This window comes from Rattus rattus, chromosome 9 (genome assembly GCF_011064425.1).
Source record: "Rattus rattus isolate New Zealand chromosome 9, Rrattus_CSIRO_v1, whole genome shotgun sequence".
Taxonomy (NCBI): domain Eukaryota; kingdom Metazoa; phylum Chordata; class Mammalia; order Rodentia; family Muridae; genus Rattus; species Rattus rattus.
Window position 1 is genome coordinate 70455661 of NC_046162.1, and position 17924 is coordinate 70473584.

General features: G+C 41.9%; 1 protein-coding gene across 1 annotated transcript in view; it reads right to left on the reverse strand.

Moving 5' to 3' along the window:
- The window catches only part of Cep112 (centrosomal protein 112), a 436808-nt gene that overhangs the window by 173815 nt on the left and 245069 nt on the right, over positions 1-17924 (reverse strand). The window contains 1 exon segment of the mRNA XM_032914210.1: positions 8498-8728. Coding sequence (XP_032770101.1) covers positions 8498-8728 — 231 coding nt within the window.

The window sequence follows — 17924 nt, forward strand, 5'->3', positions numbered from 1 at the left end:
AGGTTTGTCCAATGCCAGTGCTGAAGATGCTGTCTTTACTCCAATGAACATTTTTTGGCTTCTTTGTTAAATCAATCAATCAATCAATCAATCAGTCAGTCAGGTGTCTGTGGGTATATGGAGTTATGTCCAGGTCTTTAATTCTATTTCAACCTGACGTTATTACACCAATGCCCTGCTGTTTTTCTAACTATAACTCTGTGGCAATGCTTGAAATCTGGAAGTGATATCCCCAGCCGTTATGTTATTTTATTAATCAAGATTCTTTTACCTAGCAATCTATCCTGTTGTTTTTTGTTTACTTTGTGTGTGTGTGTGTGTGTGTGTGTTTCTATGATAAATTTACAGTTTTTTTTTTTCAATTTCTGTGTGGAATTCTGTAGGGATTTGATAGGGGTCACGCTCAAACTGTAGATTACTTTTGGTAGGATGGCCATCTTCACAGTACTCCTCCTACAGATCCAGGAACATGGCAGATCCTCCTATTTTCGGATGGCTTCTCCACTGTTGTAAAGTTTTTACTATATAGGTCATTCACTTGCTTGGTTAGCGGTTCTCCTTTTTTGGAAGCTATTGAGAAAAGCACTGTTCCCCTGATGTCTTCTCAGTATGTTTACCATTTGTATACAAAGCATAACGGAAAGAAACCCTTCTCTTTTGTTTAATAAATGAATGCTCAGAAATGACTCTGGTGTTGATTTAGGGGACTTCCTATGGGACAGGTGCTTCACAGGAACAGGATAAAGTAGGAAACTGAGAAGTGATGTTCAAAAAGGGATAGAAAAGAAGAGGAAATAAACAAGAAGAACACATTGCCTCATGTTACAGAGGCGATAATAAACTAATTTAGTTAAAATATTTGACTTGGTATCCTGTCAAAACGATAAAAACCTTAGCTTTTAGTAAGACAAAATAACTTGTTCAGCACTCAGAGGAGGCTTACCATGGAAGTCACCCATACACTTAAAATTCTAGCCCTTAGGGACTGGAGGGATGGCTCAGTGGGTAAAGCATTTGCCACTCAAGCTTGAAGACCTGAGTTTGGATCCCCGGAATTCAGTAAAAACTAGGTAAGGATAGTGTTTGTTTATAATCCAAGCAGGCAGGAAATGGAGATAGGGAATTTCTAGAACAAACTAAGTACTCAGACTAGATCTGGGTGTGATATAGACATAGAGTTCTGGGTGTGACAAAAGATGCTACCTCAAAATATAAGAGCAATCTAGGAAAATATCAGACCATAACCTCTAGCTTCTAAATGTACTTACATACATTCAAATAATGCAGTTACACTCACATATTTAGCCCTACATGTGAGCACACACACATACACAAACATGCACACAATCCACACCATACCATAAGTGAATACTAATTTATTGTATCTGAGTTCTGTATCATTCCTAGATTTTCCAAGTTTACATTGTGAAATTTTTTCTTCCACAAATCCTTGAGGTGCCATAGTAGTCCATTACAACTCATAGACCCACAGGAAAAGGACAACTCTAAGTTCATTATCTGGAGGATATAATGTAGATTAGCCTGGGTGTTATTTGTCAATCAATTTATACAAATCTCAATATTGAATTTAAAAATTTTAATCAAAGGAAAAAGTCAGGGAAAAGATCAAAGAAAGAACTGAAATTAGAAATCCCTTTAAAGCTAAAATGACAATGTCTTTATAAGTCAATATTAATCCTTTAATTATAAATTTCAAAGGTCTGAGTAGTTTCTATGACCTTAGCTTTGGGTAATTATGCCATGTGAGACATTTCTTAAATTTGAAAAAGATGTTGAATTGTTGCTCAGAATCTTTTAATGACTTTAGGCTGGCAGATTTCCAGAATAATCCTTCAGGTATCATTTAAAATTATAGACTGGGGATCTAACCTGGTAAATGTATGTCAAATCCATAAGAGGTTTTCATTTTGTATATTGTAGAAAATCATTTGTCCATATATTTTAGAATATCAAAAAGTTAAGTTTAAAACAATTATTTATAGGTGAGCATTTATAAAAAGGGCAAGACAGGAATACTAGACTCAACACGCATAAAAGCATTTCTACACCATATAACTAAAAGGCATGTACCAAGAATATTTGCCAGAATGGTAAGACTTCTATCACTAAAAGGAGGAGTTTATATATGTTTATGAAAAAAAATAAGGGAGAGAAACTGCCAAAGAAGCAACTGTACTGTCTGGTTTTGTGTGTCAACTTGACACAAGCTGGAATTATCACAAAGAAAGGAGCCTCAGTTGAGGAAATGCTTCCATGAGACCCAGCTGTAAGGCATTTTCTCAATCAGTGATCAAGAGTAGGAGGGCCCAGCTCATGGTGGGTGGTGCCATCCCTGGGCTGATGGTTTTGGCTTCTATAAGAGAGCAAGCTGAGCAAGCCAGGGGAAGCAAGCCAGTAAGTAACACTCCTCCATGGCCTCTGCATCAGCTCCTGCTTCCTGACCTGCTTGAGTTCCAGTCCTGACTTCCTTTGGCGAGGAACAGCAATGTGGAAGTGTAAGCTGAATAAACCCTTTCCTCCCCAACTTGCTTCTTGGTCATGATGTTTGTGCAGGAATAGAAACCCCGACTCAGACAAGCACCAACAGACAATTCTACAGAAAATGAAAAATACATACTACAGATTAAAAATAAATATTCGGTCTCTGGATGATAACTGCTTTTCACAAGAATGTAAAATAATAAAGGAAATACAAATAATGCTAAGGGCATACTAAGCTACACCAATGCCCGACAGGGGAGATGAAGGATAAGCTAAGCTTACTGAACTGCAACAGGACCTCATGATTTTATAGGAATTTTAACTAAGGAGAAAGAAAAATTGAAAGTGTTGATAAAAATCTGTGGACATGCTAATATCCATATTAAAAAATTAAAAGCCCAAATATCTCAGTTAAGCAACACAATCAATTATGCCATGTTCACAAATAAAATACCATAAAACAAGTTATCATTTTAAAGAAGGCAAATGACAAATCTTCAGCATAATCTGAAGAACAGGAAGAGTCTCAGGCAGCTAACTTGGACTCTTAATTCCCATACACATTCAGCTGCTCTCACTGGTTATACCCCAGGGGGTCAGGGACAGGAGCTTCCCACAATTCTTTATTCTTCCTATTTTCTAAACATCCTTTATTTCAAGTAGCTCAAGAGTTTTCTGTAATGGACATTAAAATTATTTACCATCAGCACAGTGTTGCTCTTCAACACCCAGAGGGCCCTACAGCATGGACGGATTTTAGGAGTGTAAAACAGCAACTTTCACTCTGCAAACGTCAATCGTGTGTTCTCCTGGATTCTCTGCTTCAAGGACTTGACCTTGTGGAAGTACTTCATGTTTTCCGTAACTCAAGGCCAGGGAAGAGATCACTGCTGACAGGTAGGTAGGACCCGAGACTCGGCTGCTCTAACCCTCATACTGTGTTACTGCAGGGATCCAGGCTTACACACAGGACTCCTTAGACTGCATACTATTCTAGTTACTGCCTGCATCTCCTTGAATCTAAATTTACAGTAAACAGTAAGATCTCGATTCTGACTAGATTTTGAGTTGCTAGCAAATATTTGAGCTTTCACGTGTATGTACACACATGTGGGGCATGCCCATGTGCATGTGCTTAATGCAGAGGACCGAACTGGTGTCCTGTCTTATCATGGTATTATTCCTTTCAGTCAGTGCCTTTCACTGACCTAAGGCAGCCATTACAGCTTGGCAGTCTAGCCAATGAGCCCCAGCTCATCCACTTTTCTCTACTCTGCAACACTGGAGTTATGGTTCTGAATGACTGTACTGGATTTCTAGCGAGAGATTGAAGATTTGAACTCAGGTCCTCATATTTGTGTAAGTGCCCTGACCACTGAAACATCTTCCAACACTACATTCACCTTTATAATCGAGTTAGAAGAATTTGGCAACTTTGCAGAATGATTAGCAACTAAACTTCAAGCTTATTAGTACTGATTTAAATTTTCATAGAAGAAATTCAAATGTTTATTAATTATAGAGAAATATCAAAATTATGTCTAAATATGCTTCATGATTAGGTTATTTAGGAAATATGGAGGAAATTTTTTGAGACACAAATGAATATTTGAATACAAAGATAAATTTTGCCTTATTCAAAGTATCTATAATGGATTAAAATCAAATTTAGATGAGTTATAATTTATTGATACACACTGTCATACACTAAGCTATTCTGAATTCTTTGATTCACTCATATAACACTTAATGAATATATTTTGTGAAGAGCCCTATATTTGATCCTAGAGCTTTAAAAAGTAATATTCCACAAGGTATGCTTTTGACTTAGTTCAGGCAAGTTTTTACAGTTGAAATTGCTAAATTTTTGTTTTTACTAATTAAGTAAAACATTTCTTAGTATGAAAGACAAATAATTCAGGATCAAGAGTCTACTACTTGGATTTTACCACAGACTTTGAAACAGTACAGTGGCCTAGTTCTGCACAGGGTCTAGTTCTCCCCTTTCTTCAGAGCGCTCTCTTCTCTGTGCCCGTGATTCCCAGCATGCTCTCTTCTCTGTGCCTGTGATTCCCAGCATGCTCTCTTCTCTGTGCCTGTGATTCCCAGCATGCTCTCTTCTCTGTGCCCGTGACCCCAGCATGCTGGAGAAGCTTCATGTTGGGTCAATTGGATGCGCTCACTTCAGCTGTCCTGCCTGACTCACATTTTCAGTCCATTTTAGGAACTCCATCCTTCCACATTCACACTGCTCCACCCCTCCTGTGGATGGAACATAGTCCTGCATCCCCTGTATTCCCAGGCATCTCACTTCCAGGCTTCTTGAAACTCCTGACACAAGTAGATATGATTCTGCAACATGCATGATTTTTTACCTATAAGTTCCTTTCAAGTTCCATCATTGAGATTTTATCATTATCAAAGCTCCTTCTGCTTCTCCTGTGAGTGATGGGCATGTCTCGACCCTCACACGGTATACACTAGTGCTGAGTGTCCACCAGGTGCCAGGCTTCTCTAGCATCAATGGTACGTGACTGAACTGAACAAGGCTCTCTGCTCCTGGAACTTACACTCTGGTGGGTTGGAGGAAATAGAGAACAAACAAGCAAGCACAAATGCAAGCATGGTTTATACCATGAGATGAGCTAGGAAGACATTAGAAAAGAGGTAGTTAAGTAAGTTAGCTTGTAGATAAAGAATGTGGGGAAGGACCCTCCCGGGCAGGCAGGAGGAGGAAGACCAGCTGTTAGATAACTATACAACATTATGAGCAGAAGGTGGTAATACAGGGCCCAGAAGCAGGAGAGAGTGGCATACTCCAGAAACAGGTTGGTATCTCAAGCTTCTTTCCCTTGTGGCTGAGGTCTGAGGTGGTGTGGCCCTCAGCTGCATACCCTGCTGCTGCCAGAGAGCCTGCCATCAGTCATCACTTGCCAGTCTCCAGCTTGGATTATCTCCAATAGTCCCCTCTCCTGCTCAGAATGCTCATGATGTGCTCATTGTAAAGTGACACTCTGCATTCACTCCTGCTGCTCTTTGAAAATCTAACTTCCTGATTTTAATGTCACAGTTTCCCAGTCAACAGAGGGCTCCCTCACCCACAAGGCCCACTCAACTTTGGCAAATGTGGTTTGCCTCTACACTGTCATTTTCAGTGTGCTGTCCAAGATCATCAGGGACTTCTCAGTTTCAAACACAGTGACCTCTCCTCAACCCTCAACCTTCTTGACTTTCTGTCAAATTCTTGACAGGCCTGCTTTCCAAAGATTCTTTTTTGGCATTTCATGAAAAGTTATTCTATAGAGAGTTCTGCTACCTTGATGACCCTTCTTTGACACTTACCTCCTAACTTCTGAAATGTTTGTGCCCTCCACCTCATGGTTTGTCTGTTTGCTTCTCCTTCTTCCTCACCTTCTTATGAGCAGTCTCACTCCCAAGGCTGTGAGGCAGGCATTCTCTGTAGTCAACTCCTACATCTGTTTTTTCCAGGCCTGCCTTTTCTTCAGGAGCCCAGAAATATCCTCCAATCGCAGGTGAGCACCACAGCTCATGGTTGGGCGCCCTCTCAGTCCAACACAATGCTAACTGAACTCATGCTTCCCACAGCGTCAAGACTCCTTCCATGTTTGTAAATGATTAAGGCTAACTTGCCTTTAATAAGACTCACAGTGCCTTCTCTGCAGCGACTCACAAGCATGTCCTTTCTGCTTTGTTGCGACATTCTGCTCCCTCATACATACCTCTAGCAAGCCCTCTAGAATCTCTCCTGGGCTAGACCAGTTCCCTTCAACCCTTCTATCTGCTGCTATGCCATCAAAGGGTTGTTGACAGACCGATTCTCCCAGTGATCCCCAGATCCTGACTCTTCGTTCCTCAGCATCTCCGGTGGCTTCTTGCCACTTACTCCACGTAGTAAAGACCCCAAGCTCCACGAGCCAGAGTCTAGCATTATCAACCTGCCCCTCTTGGGATCTGCCTGTATATCATGGACATGGTTTTGTTTTCTACTGAATTTGTTTTTCCTATGTCTTGGAATGCCACACTCCATATCTGTTTGTCAGGAATTCCTCAATTTGCTTATATCTAATTTTTAAATATAGATGGCATCTTCATCTCAATGGATAATAATTTCCTCTGGTTTTGCATTTCCCCTTATATTACTTATATCCATACATCTACATGCATTTTTGTCTTGTGGTCTATTATTTCATAATCTTTAAGATGATCATTTTGAGGATAATGTCCAAAGCTCTATTTTCGTCAGTACTCTCTAAGTTACTCTCCAGCAGCCTCTCGACAGTCAAGAGCTCGGCTAACTGTGTGAGGACACCAGCATTGCTACCTGAACTGTTCTGATGCAGGCTCACCAAATCCCGCACACCTGCTCCTCAGCCAGGCACCTCAGCCTGACTGGACCCCTCAGGGCCTCGCCTCTTGCTCTCATGCTCTTCTTTTCAGCAAAGAGAGATTCCATCTGTCCACAGACTTCACCATGACTGCCCCAGGCTTGCTGTCTTTTGTTCTCTCACATATAAACTAACAGTAAATCCTGTCAGCACTACCTTTCAAACATACCCTGGTTAACTTAAAAAAAAAGAAAGGAAGAAGAAAAGAAAGAAAACCAAGCCTGCTGCTGCTCTAATTCTTAGGCCCAAGCCTCTCCTGGTTTGTTTTGATTATTGTAGTTCTTTATTGCTGGTCTTCCCCTTCTTCCTTTGCCCTACTCCTAGTCTACTTTCTTCATGGAAAGATCCCACTTCACACAGTGTCCATGGAGAGATCCCACTTCACACAGTGTCCATGGAGAGATCCCACTTCACACAGTGTCCATGGAGAGATCCCACTTCACACAGTGTCCCTATAGAGATCCTACTTCACGCACTGTATATGGAGAGATGCCATTTCACACAGTGGTAAGTCAGATCACACCACTCACCACTGCTCTGTTCAAGCATGCAAGCCACTTCTTCTCATAGTCACAGCAAAGCCCATGGCAACCTCAGGATCTGGGCTGGGGCCCTGAGGCCTCCTCTCTGGATTCTTCTTGGACACATTTGCTGCCACACTAGCACCCTCACTGGTTTTCTGAGAAGCCAGGCACACTTTTAGCTCTTTAGAATACACTTACTACTTAGTTGTGAGTTCAGAGCTACTCTGCTAAGGGCAAAGTGTGTTAAAATCTGACTCCCATGTGAATTCGGGCACTAAGGCAAGGGCCTAGGCTCACAGTCTGTGAAATCTGAGCAGTGCTGCCTAGCGTGTTTGTGTGCAGTCTTTCGGGGCTCAACATTACTTGAAAAAGAAAAAGAAAGGGAAAAGAGAAGTAGAAAATGAACAGAATTAGATGATTCTTAAATTATCTGTTACAAGTTTTATACAGACTGGCATTAATGAAAGAGCTCAGGGAACAATTACAGCTGCTATGATGAACAGCCACTCACTTTTTACCTGATAAATATCTAAACTTTTAAAAAGAACATTCAAGACTGTAACTTGAATATAATCTGAGTCAAATGTGTAAATATTATATTGAAATTTATTTATGAACTTATTTCTACTAAAATAATAACCTAGAGACTACATCGTCACTTATGTTAGTGTTATTAAAGGGAAACTACGAAGTCTAAAAACAACTATTATACAACAGTTTAGGGAAAATGCACAACTCATTCTAAACTTGAGAAAATTCAGAGCTAAAGCCAAATATCCCTACAGTACACGGTCTGTGACAGTGTACAAGACCGATCTATCACTGTACTGAATTCCTAAGAAAGGGGACAACCCAGAGAATCCCTCCATAAGGTCCAGGGTAGAGTTAGGTAGTTCCGTATAGCATTTCTGCAGTGCTTAAGACAGTAAATATTCAAACTGCTCCTCTAAGTCTGAAGAGTATACCCATGCCCACCACCTTTCAGAGATGAAACACCAGAGCAGGTACAGTGGGGTTTACCTCTGCACTTGTGGCCTCACCCAAGTCCTACCAGACATTCCTCACCTTCTCCAGAGTCATCTCAGTCTCAGCCGCATGCGTCTTTTTCAGCTCCATCTTCACCCTCTCTGACTCAGCCTTTAGCTTCTTGACAGCAGTCTCATGGTCCCTTGCAGCCCTCTGCTTTTCTTCTTCCCGAAGAAGACCGAGTTCTACCAACTGCTGTTTCCGGTGGGAGTTCACATTGATCAACTCTTCCCTCAACTTGTGAACCTGGGCCTCCATGTCAGCAATAACCTAGAGTGGAGAGACGGCAGAGATATAAAGAGGGAAGTCACAAAGGGACAACTCCACAGGCCACTGAGTATACATGTCAGATGTTCACTTGTCCTCATGTCCCCACCCAGGGCCCTTGTTGATTGCTGTCTGTGTCCTTCAACCCTGTTCCCAAGGACCATTTTCCCATCACCGCCATCACACTGCCCGACTTCACCTGCTCATAACACACATGCGGTGCTGCTGTGAGTGAGTACTCTCCTGAGGCCTGCTTTTCCCATGACCGCCATCACACTGCCGACTTCACCTGCTCATAACACACATGCGGTGCTGCTGTGAGTATTCTTCTGAAGCCTGCTTTTTCAATACTCAACACCAAGTTCTTAGGACTCACCCAACTATCAACTCTGGGCATAGCCCCTGGTGGACCAAGTTTATGCACGTTGATGTCTAAGTGATTCCCTGCCCAAAAGGCCCAGACTCTCATGAATGTTCCATTCCTACGCCTCATGAGAGTAGAAGAAAACAATGCTGCCAAACAAAAGGTTTACCCCATTTAAAAACTACTTTCATAGTGAAGCTTCCTTTCCTCTTTTGCTTATAGATTCTGTCTTCATTCAGTGACTATCCTAATTAATGTAACAGCTTGTGGATACCACAAAAACGCCTTTGTAAAAAGCATGTATCACATTTAGTGCTTTGCTGAATGGAAGTTGACCAGGGAACCTGTTTTGCCAGGGCACCAGATGAGCACTGGTTTAAGCCCTGCAGCAGCCTGTGTTATATCTGTACCTTCTGCCCTACTGGTCCACATTTGTCTCTGTGCTGGTCCTATGCTAGCTTTGTTACTCTGGCTCCGTAATATTCCTTGAAATCAAGTAGAGTGAAACCCCTAGTTTTATTTATTTTTCCCTAGCAGTGCTTTGGCTGCCCCATCTTGGAAAGTATGATCAAAGAACATTATATATTTATGAAAATAAATTAATAAAGAGAAAATTTATTACATAAAATATAAAGGTAAAAGTAAAGAAAACATTTAATTTCTATTAGGCATAAATGCAACATTTCCCAAAATACCTCAGTAACTGTTTTATTTATGACATCATAGTTAAAACAAACATTGCAAAATCCAGTATTCCTGTGACTGGGAAACCCAAACAAAAATGACATCAGTACAAAATATTATTACCATGCTAAGAAAAAGTAGAAAGCTATGGACAGCAAGATGGCTTGATGGATAAAGTACCTGTTGCACAGGCCTGATATTCTGAGTTTAATTCCCAGAACCCATGTAGTACAAAGAGAGAATCAATACCTAAATTGTCCTCTGACCCCCACATGCAGATTGTGGTATAGGTGTGCTCAAATATACACACCAGCCACTCAGAGACCTGAAAATTAAAAAAAAAAAGGAGGAAGAGGAAAAGGAGGAGAAAAGCAGAAGCAGCAGAAGAACGAGATGAACAAGAAGCAGCAGCAGAAGCAGCTAATGAGAGGTAAAAGACCGTAAAAGCCAGAGACTGAAAAAGGACTGCTACAAACCAGGGTCTTCTGTACGTGACCTGGCCGCAACGTGCGTTCATACACTCTCAGCAGCTGTGCTTTTGCTTGAACAAGATCTGCACAATATCAGGCAATGTTCAAGATCAGACGATCAAAATTTCAACATGGAAGCTTAAGTGCTTTGGTAGCTGATGGCTGCTAGAGAGGGGAGTTTAGTTTTCTTCATGGACATGGCTCCGGGTAGGTTGCCTGTGCTCCAGTGGATGGCTCTATACCCAAGTGCACATGTGCAGTACTAACTGAGATCAGTTTGTTATTAAAAGAAAAAATGAGGACATGAAGTTGGGAAGGGGTTACAGAGAAGAGTCTGAGAGGAACTGGAGGGAGGGAATGGGGTGGATATGATCAAATATATAAGTGTGTGTGTGTGTGTGTGTGTGTGTGTGTGTGTGTGTGTGAGAGAGAGAGAGAGAGAGAGAGAGAGAGAGAGAGAGAGAGAGAGAGAGAGAGAGATTCAAAGTCCCAGAGACCTTGTATGTGAGAGGCTTCCAGGACCCAATGTGGGTGACTTTAGCTGAAATGCCCAGCAGTGGGGAGACGGAACATGAAGAGACCACCTCCAGGAGTTAGACAGGGCTCCTAGTAGAAGGATGAGGACATCAACCCACTTTCAAAAACTGTGACCCACAATTTTGACCCAGAAATTCAAGGGCAAATGGAGCAGAGACTGAAGGGATGGCCAACCACTGACTGGTCCAACTTGGGATCCATTCCATAGGCAGTCACCAAACCCTGCCACTATTACTAATGCTATGTGGTGCATGCAGACAGGAGTCTAGTATGGCTGTCCTCTGAGAGGCTATACCAGCAGCTGAGCAAGCTAGATACAGATAATTACCACCAACCACTGGACTGAGGTTGGGAACCCCTATAGATGAGTTAAGGGAAGGATGTACAAATTCCCCCATTCCCCAGAATAATCAGAAAAAACAGAAAACAAATACTCACTAAAGAGCTAGGGACACAACCAGCAAGACAATGGGTGCAGGCAGACAGAATGGATGATTTAATGCAGTTGAAACACAGAGGAAGCAAACAGGTAAAAGTAGAAGGGAGCTTAATAAAGCAGCCACATTGCAGCTCAGTAACCCAGAAAATAACAACTAATGAATGAGCTGGTTCAGCCATGGAAGGGATACACGAGAACCTAATTAGAGTTGGAGGAGTAAGATGATAACAGGGTCCAGCTGGAAGACAGGAGAATTTCTCAAAGTGGGAAGTAGGGAGCAGCACATCTGCCAGCAGGGAGAAGCAAGGGAGGAGGATGGGCTGCATCTTCCAGTAGAGTAGGGCGCTAACTGACCAGCCACACAAGAGGAAAACGCGGGACCGCCTTACTCACATGCGAGATAGAAAAATGTCAGTGACTCCAATACATAGAGCGAACAACACAGTGGTCACTAGGGATGTTGATGGGGTTGGCAGGGGAATGGGGACTTGGAAGGTCAGAGGTCAGAGGCAGAGTAGAGAGGAATACAGTGAACAAGCTTCATTCTGTACACACAGCGTGAAGATTTGACTGTCGCAGGTTTACGGGCAATGCCACAAAGTCAGGCAACTGTGCGTGTGAATTCACTTCAGTATAGTATCATCTCGTCATCATTTCCCATCCACATCAGTTTGTTTGTTGTAACTAGACTTAATGGAAAGTTTTTAAAAGGAAAACAAGGAGAGACTGAGGGAAGGAAGAGGGAAACAGAAGCATGATAAGCACCGTAGAACTTTGCTGACATATTTTCCTAAATTCCAATTTCATTCTGCACCATGGCACACTGACATACTTTAGGAATGCATTCTGATCCCTCTTTCTACATTTGTTCTCATTGGTGCCCTTAAAATATCCCAGACGTTCAAAACGGGCTGCTAGCAGTCTACAGTTACGAAACTGTTACCAACTCAGTACGAAGGAGTGAGCAGGGCTGAAGAAGTCACGCACCTGATTTCAGGACTTGCTATAAAGGGTGGCACAGACCGCACAGACTGAGCGAGGACCACACGTATAGCCTGATGAATGGCACATTGCCCAGAGAAACTACCAGTGACCATTACAAAGCCTGGAAAGCCATTCAATGAAAAAATTCAAAACTCATGGTTCTGGAACAATTAAATATACATTAAAAAAGAGCCAAGCTGGGGTTAGGGATTTAGCTCAGCGGTAGAGCGCTTGCCTAGCGAGCGCAAGGCCCTGGGTTCGGTCCCCAGCTCTGAAAAAAAGAACAAAGAAAAAAAAAGGAAAAAAAAAAGAGCCAAGCTACAGTCATCACATTTTTCATAAAAATTAATTAGATATAGATGTACTGTGGACATAAAGGTAAAACGCAAACCCTCAGAACAAAGAGCTAGTGTACAGAGCAATGATCACTGCTTTGCATCACAAAGCCTCAATGATCTTCACTGCTACACACACACACACACCACACACACACACACACACACACACCACACACACACACCACACACACACACATGCACACACACATACAAACCACACACACACACCACACACACCTACACACCACATACCACACACATACACACCACACACACACACACACACACACACACACACACACACACACACACACACACACACACACACACACACACACACACACACACACACACACGTGTACTGGAGGAAAAATAGGAGGAAGTGTATCGGGCCTTGATAACTTGTTATTAGATACATTAGCAAAATCTATGAAATAAAAAGGATCCAAGGAACAATCTTCTTAAATTTAAGATATGTTAAAAGCATGACAAGATAACCCACAGTGCACAGCAGAGGACACAGCAAATGGCATGGAACTATTGGGAGAAAGGCCACACCCCACAGCCTCAGGGAAAGTTCATCCCGGAATAGAACTTAGATGTCTTTATGAGGTTAAAGTACTGGCATCACAGACACAGCAGCAGAGGGCTATCCTCTACGACACTGAAACGGAATTAGCTGCCAATCAGTGGCCAAATGGGAGCAAACGAAGACACTTCCCATACACTTCAGAATTGAAAGTGCTCGCTTTAACGAAGGCAAAACCAAAAGGGAATGTAGAGGAGCTAGACCTGCTCTGTGAAGGGCATTGGTCCTTTTTACACTGGGACTTTTTTAGATAGGAATGAAAGGGTGGGTTACAGCAGGTCAGGGGGTGAGTGGAAAGTATTTTACTCTATCTATTTTTGTAGCTTACAAATTCTGATTGATGTTTCTTATTTCCTAGCCCAAATGAATCCAAAACATTTAAGTAAGATGTTTATAAATGACTGATAATTATAAAGTTCCCTATTAAAACTTAGAGGATGAAACTCAAACCAGGAAAATGAGTCTTGATGTGTTATTTATTTGAAATGCTAATTATCAATGATAGAGCAAAATAGATTAACAAGTTGGATAAGGAGAACAAGTCCTGGCAACATTAACCAAGGAAGCAAAAAGAAGGCATGGACAAGCAATGTTAGAGACAAAAATAAAGCACTGGCCAAGTCTCCTACAAGAACATGGACTTACAACTGAGACTACAAATCAGGACAAGGTATATAGATTTATCAGAGTTGAAAGATTTTAAAACATTATGACAATACTTGGAGAATTTAGATGAAATGAACACATTTCTTGCAACATACAAAATATCAAAATAAGAAACTGAAAGCTAAGCAAATTCAATTTGATTAAAAAAATAAATTAGCACCTACAAATCTTTCCACAAAGAAAATACTGCGATTATATATTTTAGGTTGAGTTTTAAAATTTTTGAAGGATCATATATATCACTCTACCTGTTATAAACTCATAAAACAGAAAAAGGCAAAACTATTCACAAAGTAATGTAAATGCGAGTACAATATTAATAAAAGATGACGGGGCAGTAGAAGAAATAAAATTACCTAGCAAAATCACTTACGAATACAGGAATAAAATTACCCTGCCACTCAGAAGGCTGTGGACGGCCTCACTGGAAAGCTGTGGCGTGATGGCATGGGGCTGCCCAGAACATCATCCCTGCATCCACGGATGATGCCAAGGCTGTGGGCAAGGCCATCCTAGACTGAACAGGAAGCTCACTGACTTGGCCTTCCATGTTTCTATCCCCAATGTATCTGTTGTGGATCTGACATGCTCCCTGGAGAAAATTGCCAATTATGATGACATCAAGGTGGTGGTAAAGCAGGCATCCAAGGGCTCACCAAAGGGCATCCTGGGCTACACTGAGGGCCAGGTTTTCCTGTGACTTCAACAGCTACTCCCAGTCTTCCCCCTTTGATACTGGGGCTGCCATTGCTCTCAATGACAACTTTGTAAAGCTCATTTCCTGGTATGACAATGAATATGGTTACTGCAACAGGGTGGTGGACCTCATGGCCTACACGGCCTCCAAGGAGTAAGGAACCCTGGACCACCCACCCCAGTAAGGACACTGACAGCAAGAGAGAGGTCCTCAGTTGCTGAGGAGTCCCTGTCCCAACTTGGCCCCCAACACCGAGCATCTCCCTCATGATCCATCCCAGACCTCCATAATATTAGGAAAGGCCTAGGGAGCCCTCCCTACTCTCTTGAATACCATCAATAAAGTTCTCTGCACCCCCAAAGAAGAAATGAACAACCAAAATCAATAAATGGACAAACGAAGAGGGCAGCCAGTTCTCCAAAGATAAAGCAAAATTAGCCAACAGAAGATGAAAAATTCGGTCTCACCAGACATCAGAGAAATGAAACCCAAACCACACTGAGAGCCCATGTCACAAATGTGTGCTGATAAGTATGTGGACAGAAGGCAATTCTTATAGATACACTGGCAGGCATATGGATTGCCCCAGCACTATGGAAGTCAACAGGAGCGTCTCAGAACACTGAACTGTACCCGCCTAACGTCTCAGCTATACCGTCTGAGCAGTCCAAGCCAACACACTGCAGAGGTGTTTGAATATCAACATCTACTGCAGACTTCTTCACAACAGAAGAGCTGCAGAATCTACACAGCGTTGGCAAACAGCAGCTCGGGTAAATACAATGCAGTCTATCAACACAGACAGACAACGAATAAAGTCATGTCGGTCACCAGAAAATGGAGGCAACCAGAGGTCATCATGCTATATGATTAGGTCAGAGAACTCCTACAGCTGATAAACAAATTCAGCAAAGTGGCTGGATATAAAATTAACTCAAAGAAATCAGTAGCCTTCCTTTACTCAAAGGATAAGCAGGCTGAGAAAGAAATTAGGGAAATGACACCCTTCATAATAGTCGCAAATAAAATAAAATACCTCTGTATGACTAACCAAGCAAGTGAAAAATCTGAATGACAAGAACTTCAAGTCTCTGAAGATAGAAATTGAAGATCTCAGAATATGGAAAGATCTCTCATGCTCATGGATTGGCAGGATTAACATAGTAAAAATGACCATCTTGCCTAAAGCAATCTACAAGTTCAATGCATTAACCTTAAAATCTCAAGTCAATTATTCATAGAGTTGGAAAGAGCAATTTACAAATACATTTGTAAAAACAAAAAACCCAGGATAGGGAAAACTAGTTCCAACAATAAAGGACTTCTGGGGGAATCACCATCCCTGACCTCAAGCAATATTACAGAGCAATAGTGATAAAAAACAAAACAAAACAAAACAAAAACTAAAACAAAACTGCATGGTATTGGTATAGAGAGAGTCAGGTAGATCAATGGAATAGAATCAAAGACCCAGAAATGAACACACCACACGTATGATCACTTGATCTTTGACAAAAAAGCTAAAAATCATCCAGTGGAAAAAATGTGGATGCTTCAGGGAGAACAAAATACTCACTGGAGGTAGAGGGTGGGAGGGGCTTGGGAGGAAGAGAGGAGGGCGGAGGGGAAAAGGGGTACAGGATCAGGTATAAGAGGAGATGAGGATGATATACAGAGGGTCAGGAGTTTGAACAGAGGTGTGTAGCAAAGGGGACTAGAGAACTGGGGCTGGAGGTAGCCACCAGCAAGTCCCAGATGCTAGGAAAGCAAGAGGCTCCCAGGACCCAACAGGGATGAGATTGGCTGAAATGCCCAACAAAGGGGAGGGAGAACCTGTGGAGACCATATCTGGAAGTTAGGCAAGGTCCCTGGTTGGGGGATGGAGCCTTCTCAAAAATTTAGCCCAGAACTGCTCCTGTCTAAAGGAAATACAGGGAAAAAGAGTGGAGCAGAGACTGAAGGAAAGGCCATCCAGGGACAGCCCTACCTGGGGATGCAGCCACCAAACCCAGCCACTATTGTTGATGCCAAGAAGTACATGCTGACAGGAGCCTGATATGGATGTCTCATGAGAGGCTCTGCCAGAGACTCTTAGATACAGATAAGGATGCTTGCAGCTAAACATCGGACTGAGCACGGGGACCCCAATGGAGGAGTTAGAGAAAGGACTGAAGTAGCTAAAGGGGTTTGCAACCCCATAGGAAGAACAACAGTATCAACCAACCAGACACCCCAGAGCTCCCAGGGACTAAACCACCAACAAAAGAGTACAACACATGGAGGGACCCATGGCTTCAGCTGCATATGTAGCAGAGGATGGCATTGTCTGGCATCAATAGGTGGAGAAGCCCTTGGATCTGTGAAGGCTCATTTCCCTAGAGTAGGGGAATGCCAGGGCAGTAAGGTGGGAGTGGGTGGGTGGCAGGGGGAGCATCCTCACAGAAGCAGGGGAAGGGGGATGGGAAAGGGGATAACATCTGAAATGTAAATACATAAAATATCCAAAAACAAAATAAAAAAACAAATGCTTCTTCCTTCTTCTTTTCTTCAGAAAAAGAAAATTCTTCTTCTGACAGCATACATAGAGAATTCAGGCACACCTGTTTCTTACATACATGATGGAGTACAGATCAGAGGTGGTCCTAAGTGCCATGGGATGAGATCTTACAGATGAACTGTGACTTGAAAAAGCATACAGTTTTACTGTAACAACCCTGTGTTTGGTGTTTTTATTTCGATATTGCTACCTTTCACGTGTTTGGCCCTTTCATTTTACCTCATACGGAGGAGACTCGAGTAGTGATTCTACATGAGTGACATATTAATGGCACAGTTGACAAACATCAATACAACACTGCAGGCAGTGAGCACTGTACCAAGGAGGGCAAGCTGCTGTGTGCGCGCCCACTGCAATTTTACTTTTAGTTTTAACGGAAAGAATTCATAAAATAACTAAGGGTAAGAATAAACATAAACATCACTGTGAAAGAATGCATGTATAGGTATAGAGGCTTTGGGTTAAATTTTGGTGACCAGACATATACCCTGTAAGTCCTTTAGAGAGAAAAGTGCTTGCCATTGTTATTAATTTTTAATTGCTATGGATATTCATAAAAATTCCCCACTTCCTTCATTTTATTTAGACCCTAACACTAAGAATCATTATATAACACCATACCTTGACTAGAATATATTTTCCATCTTAATGTTTTAGTTTGTATTATTTACAATGAAAATTTTGGGAAATGGCCTTTATTTTTGTATCAGGCAGGTGAGGAGGAAGGACTGCTTCTTAGACAGGCTCATGAACAAAAAACCCTATAACCAGAATCAGAAACACAGATATGTGTCTTGTCTATGCACCACACTTGTTATTAGTTTATGCTACTTATCATTATTACTAAATAATTCTAAAATCAAAATATAAATAA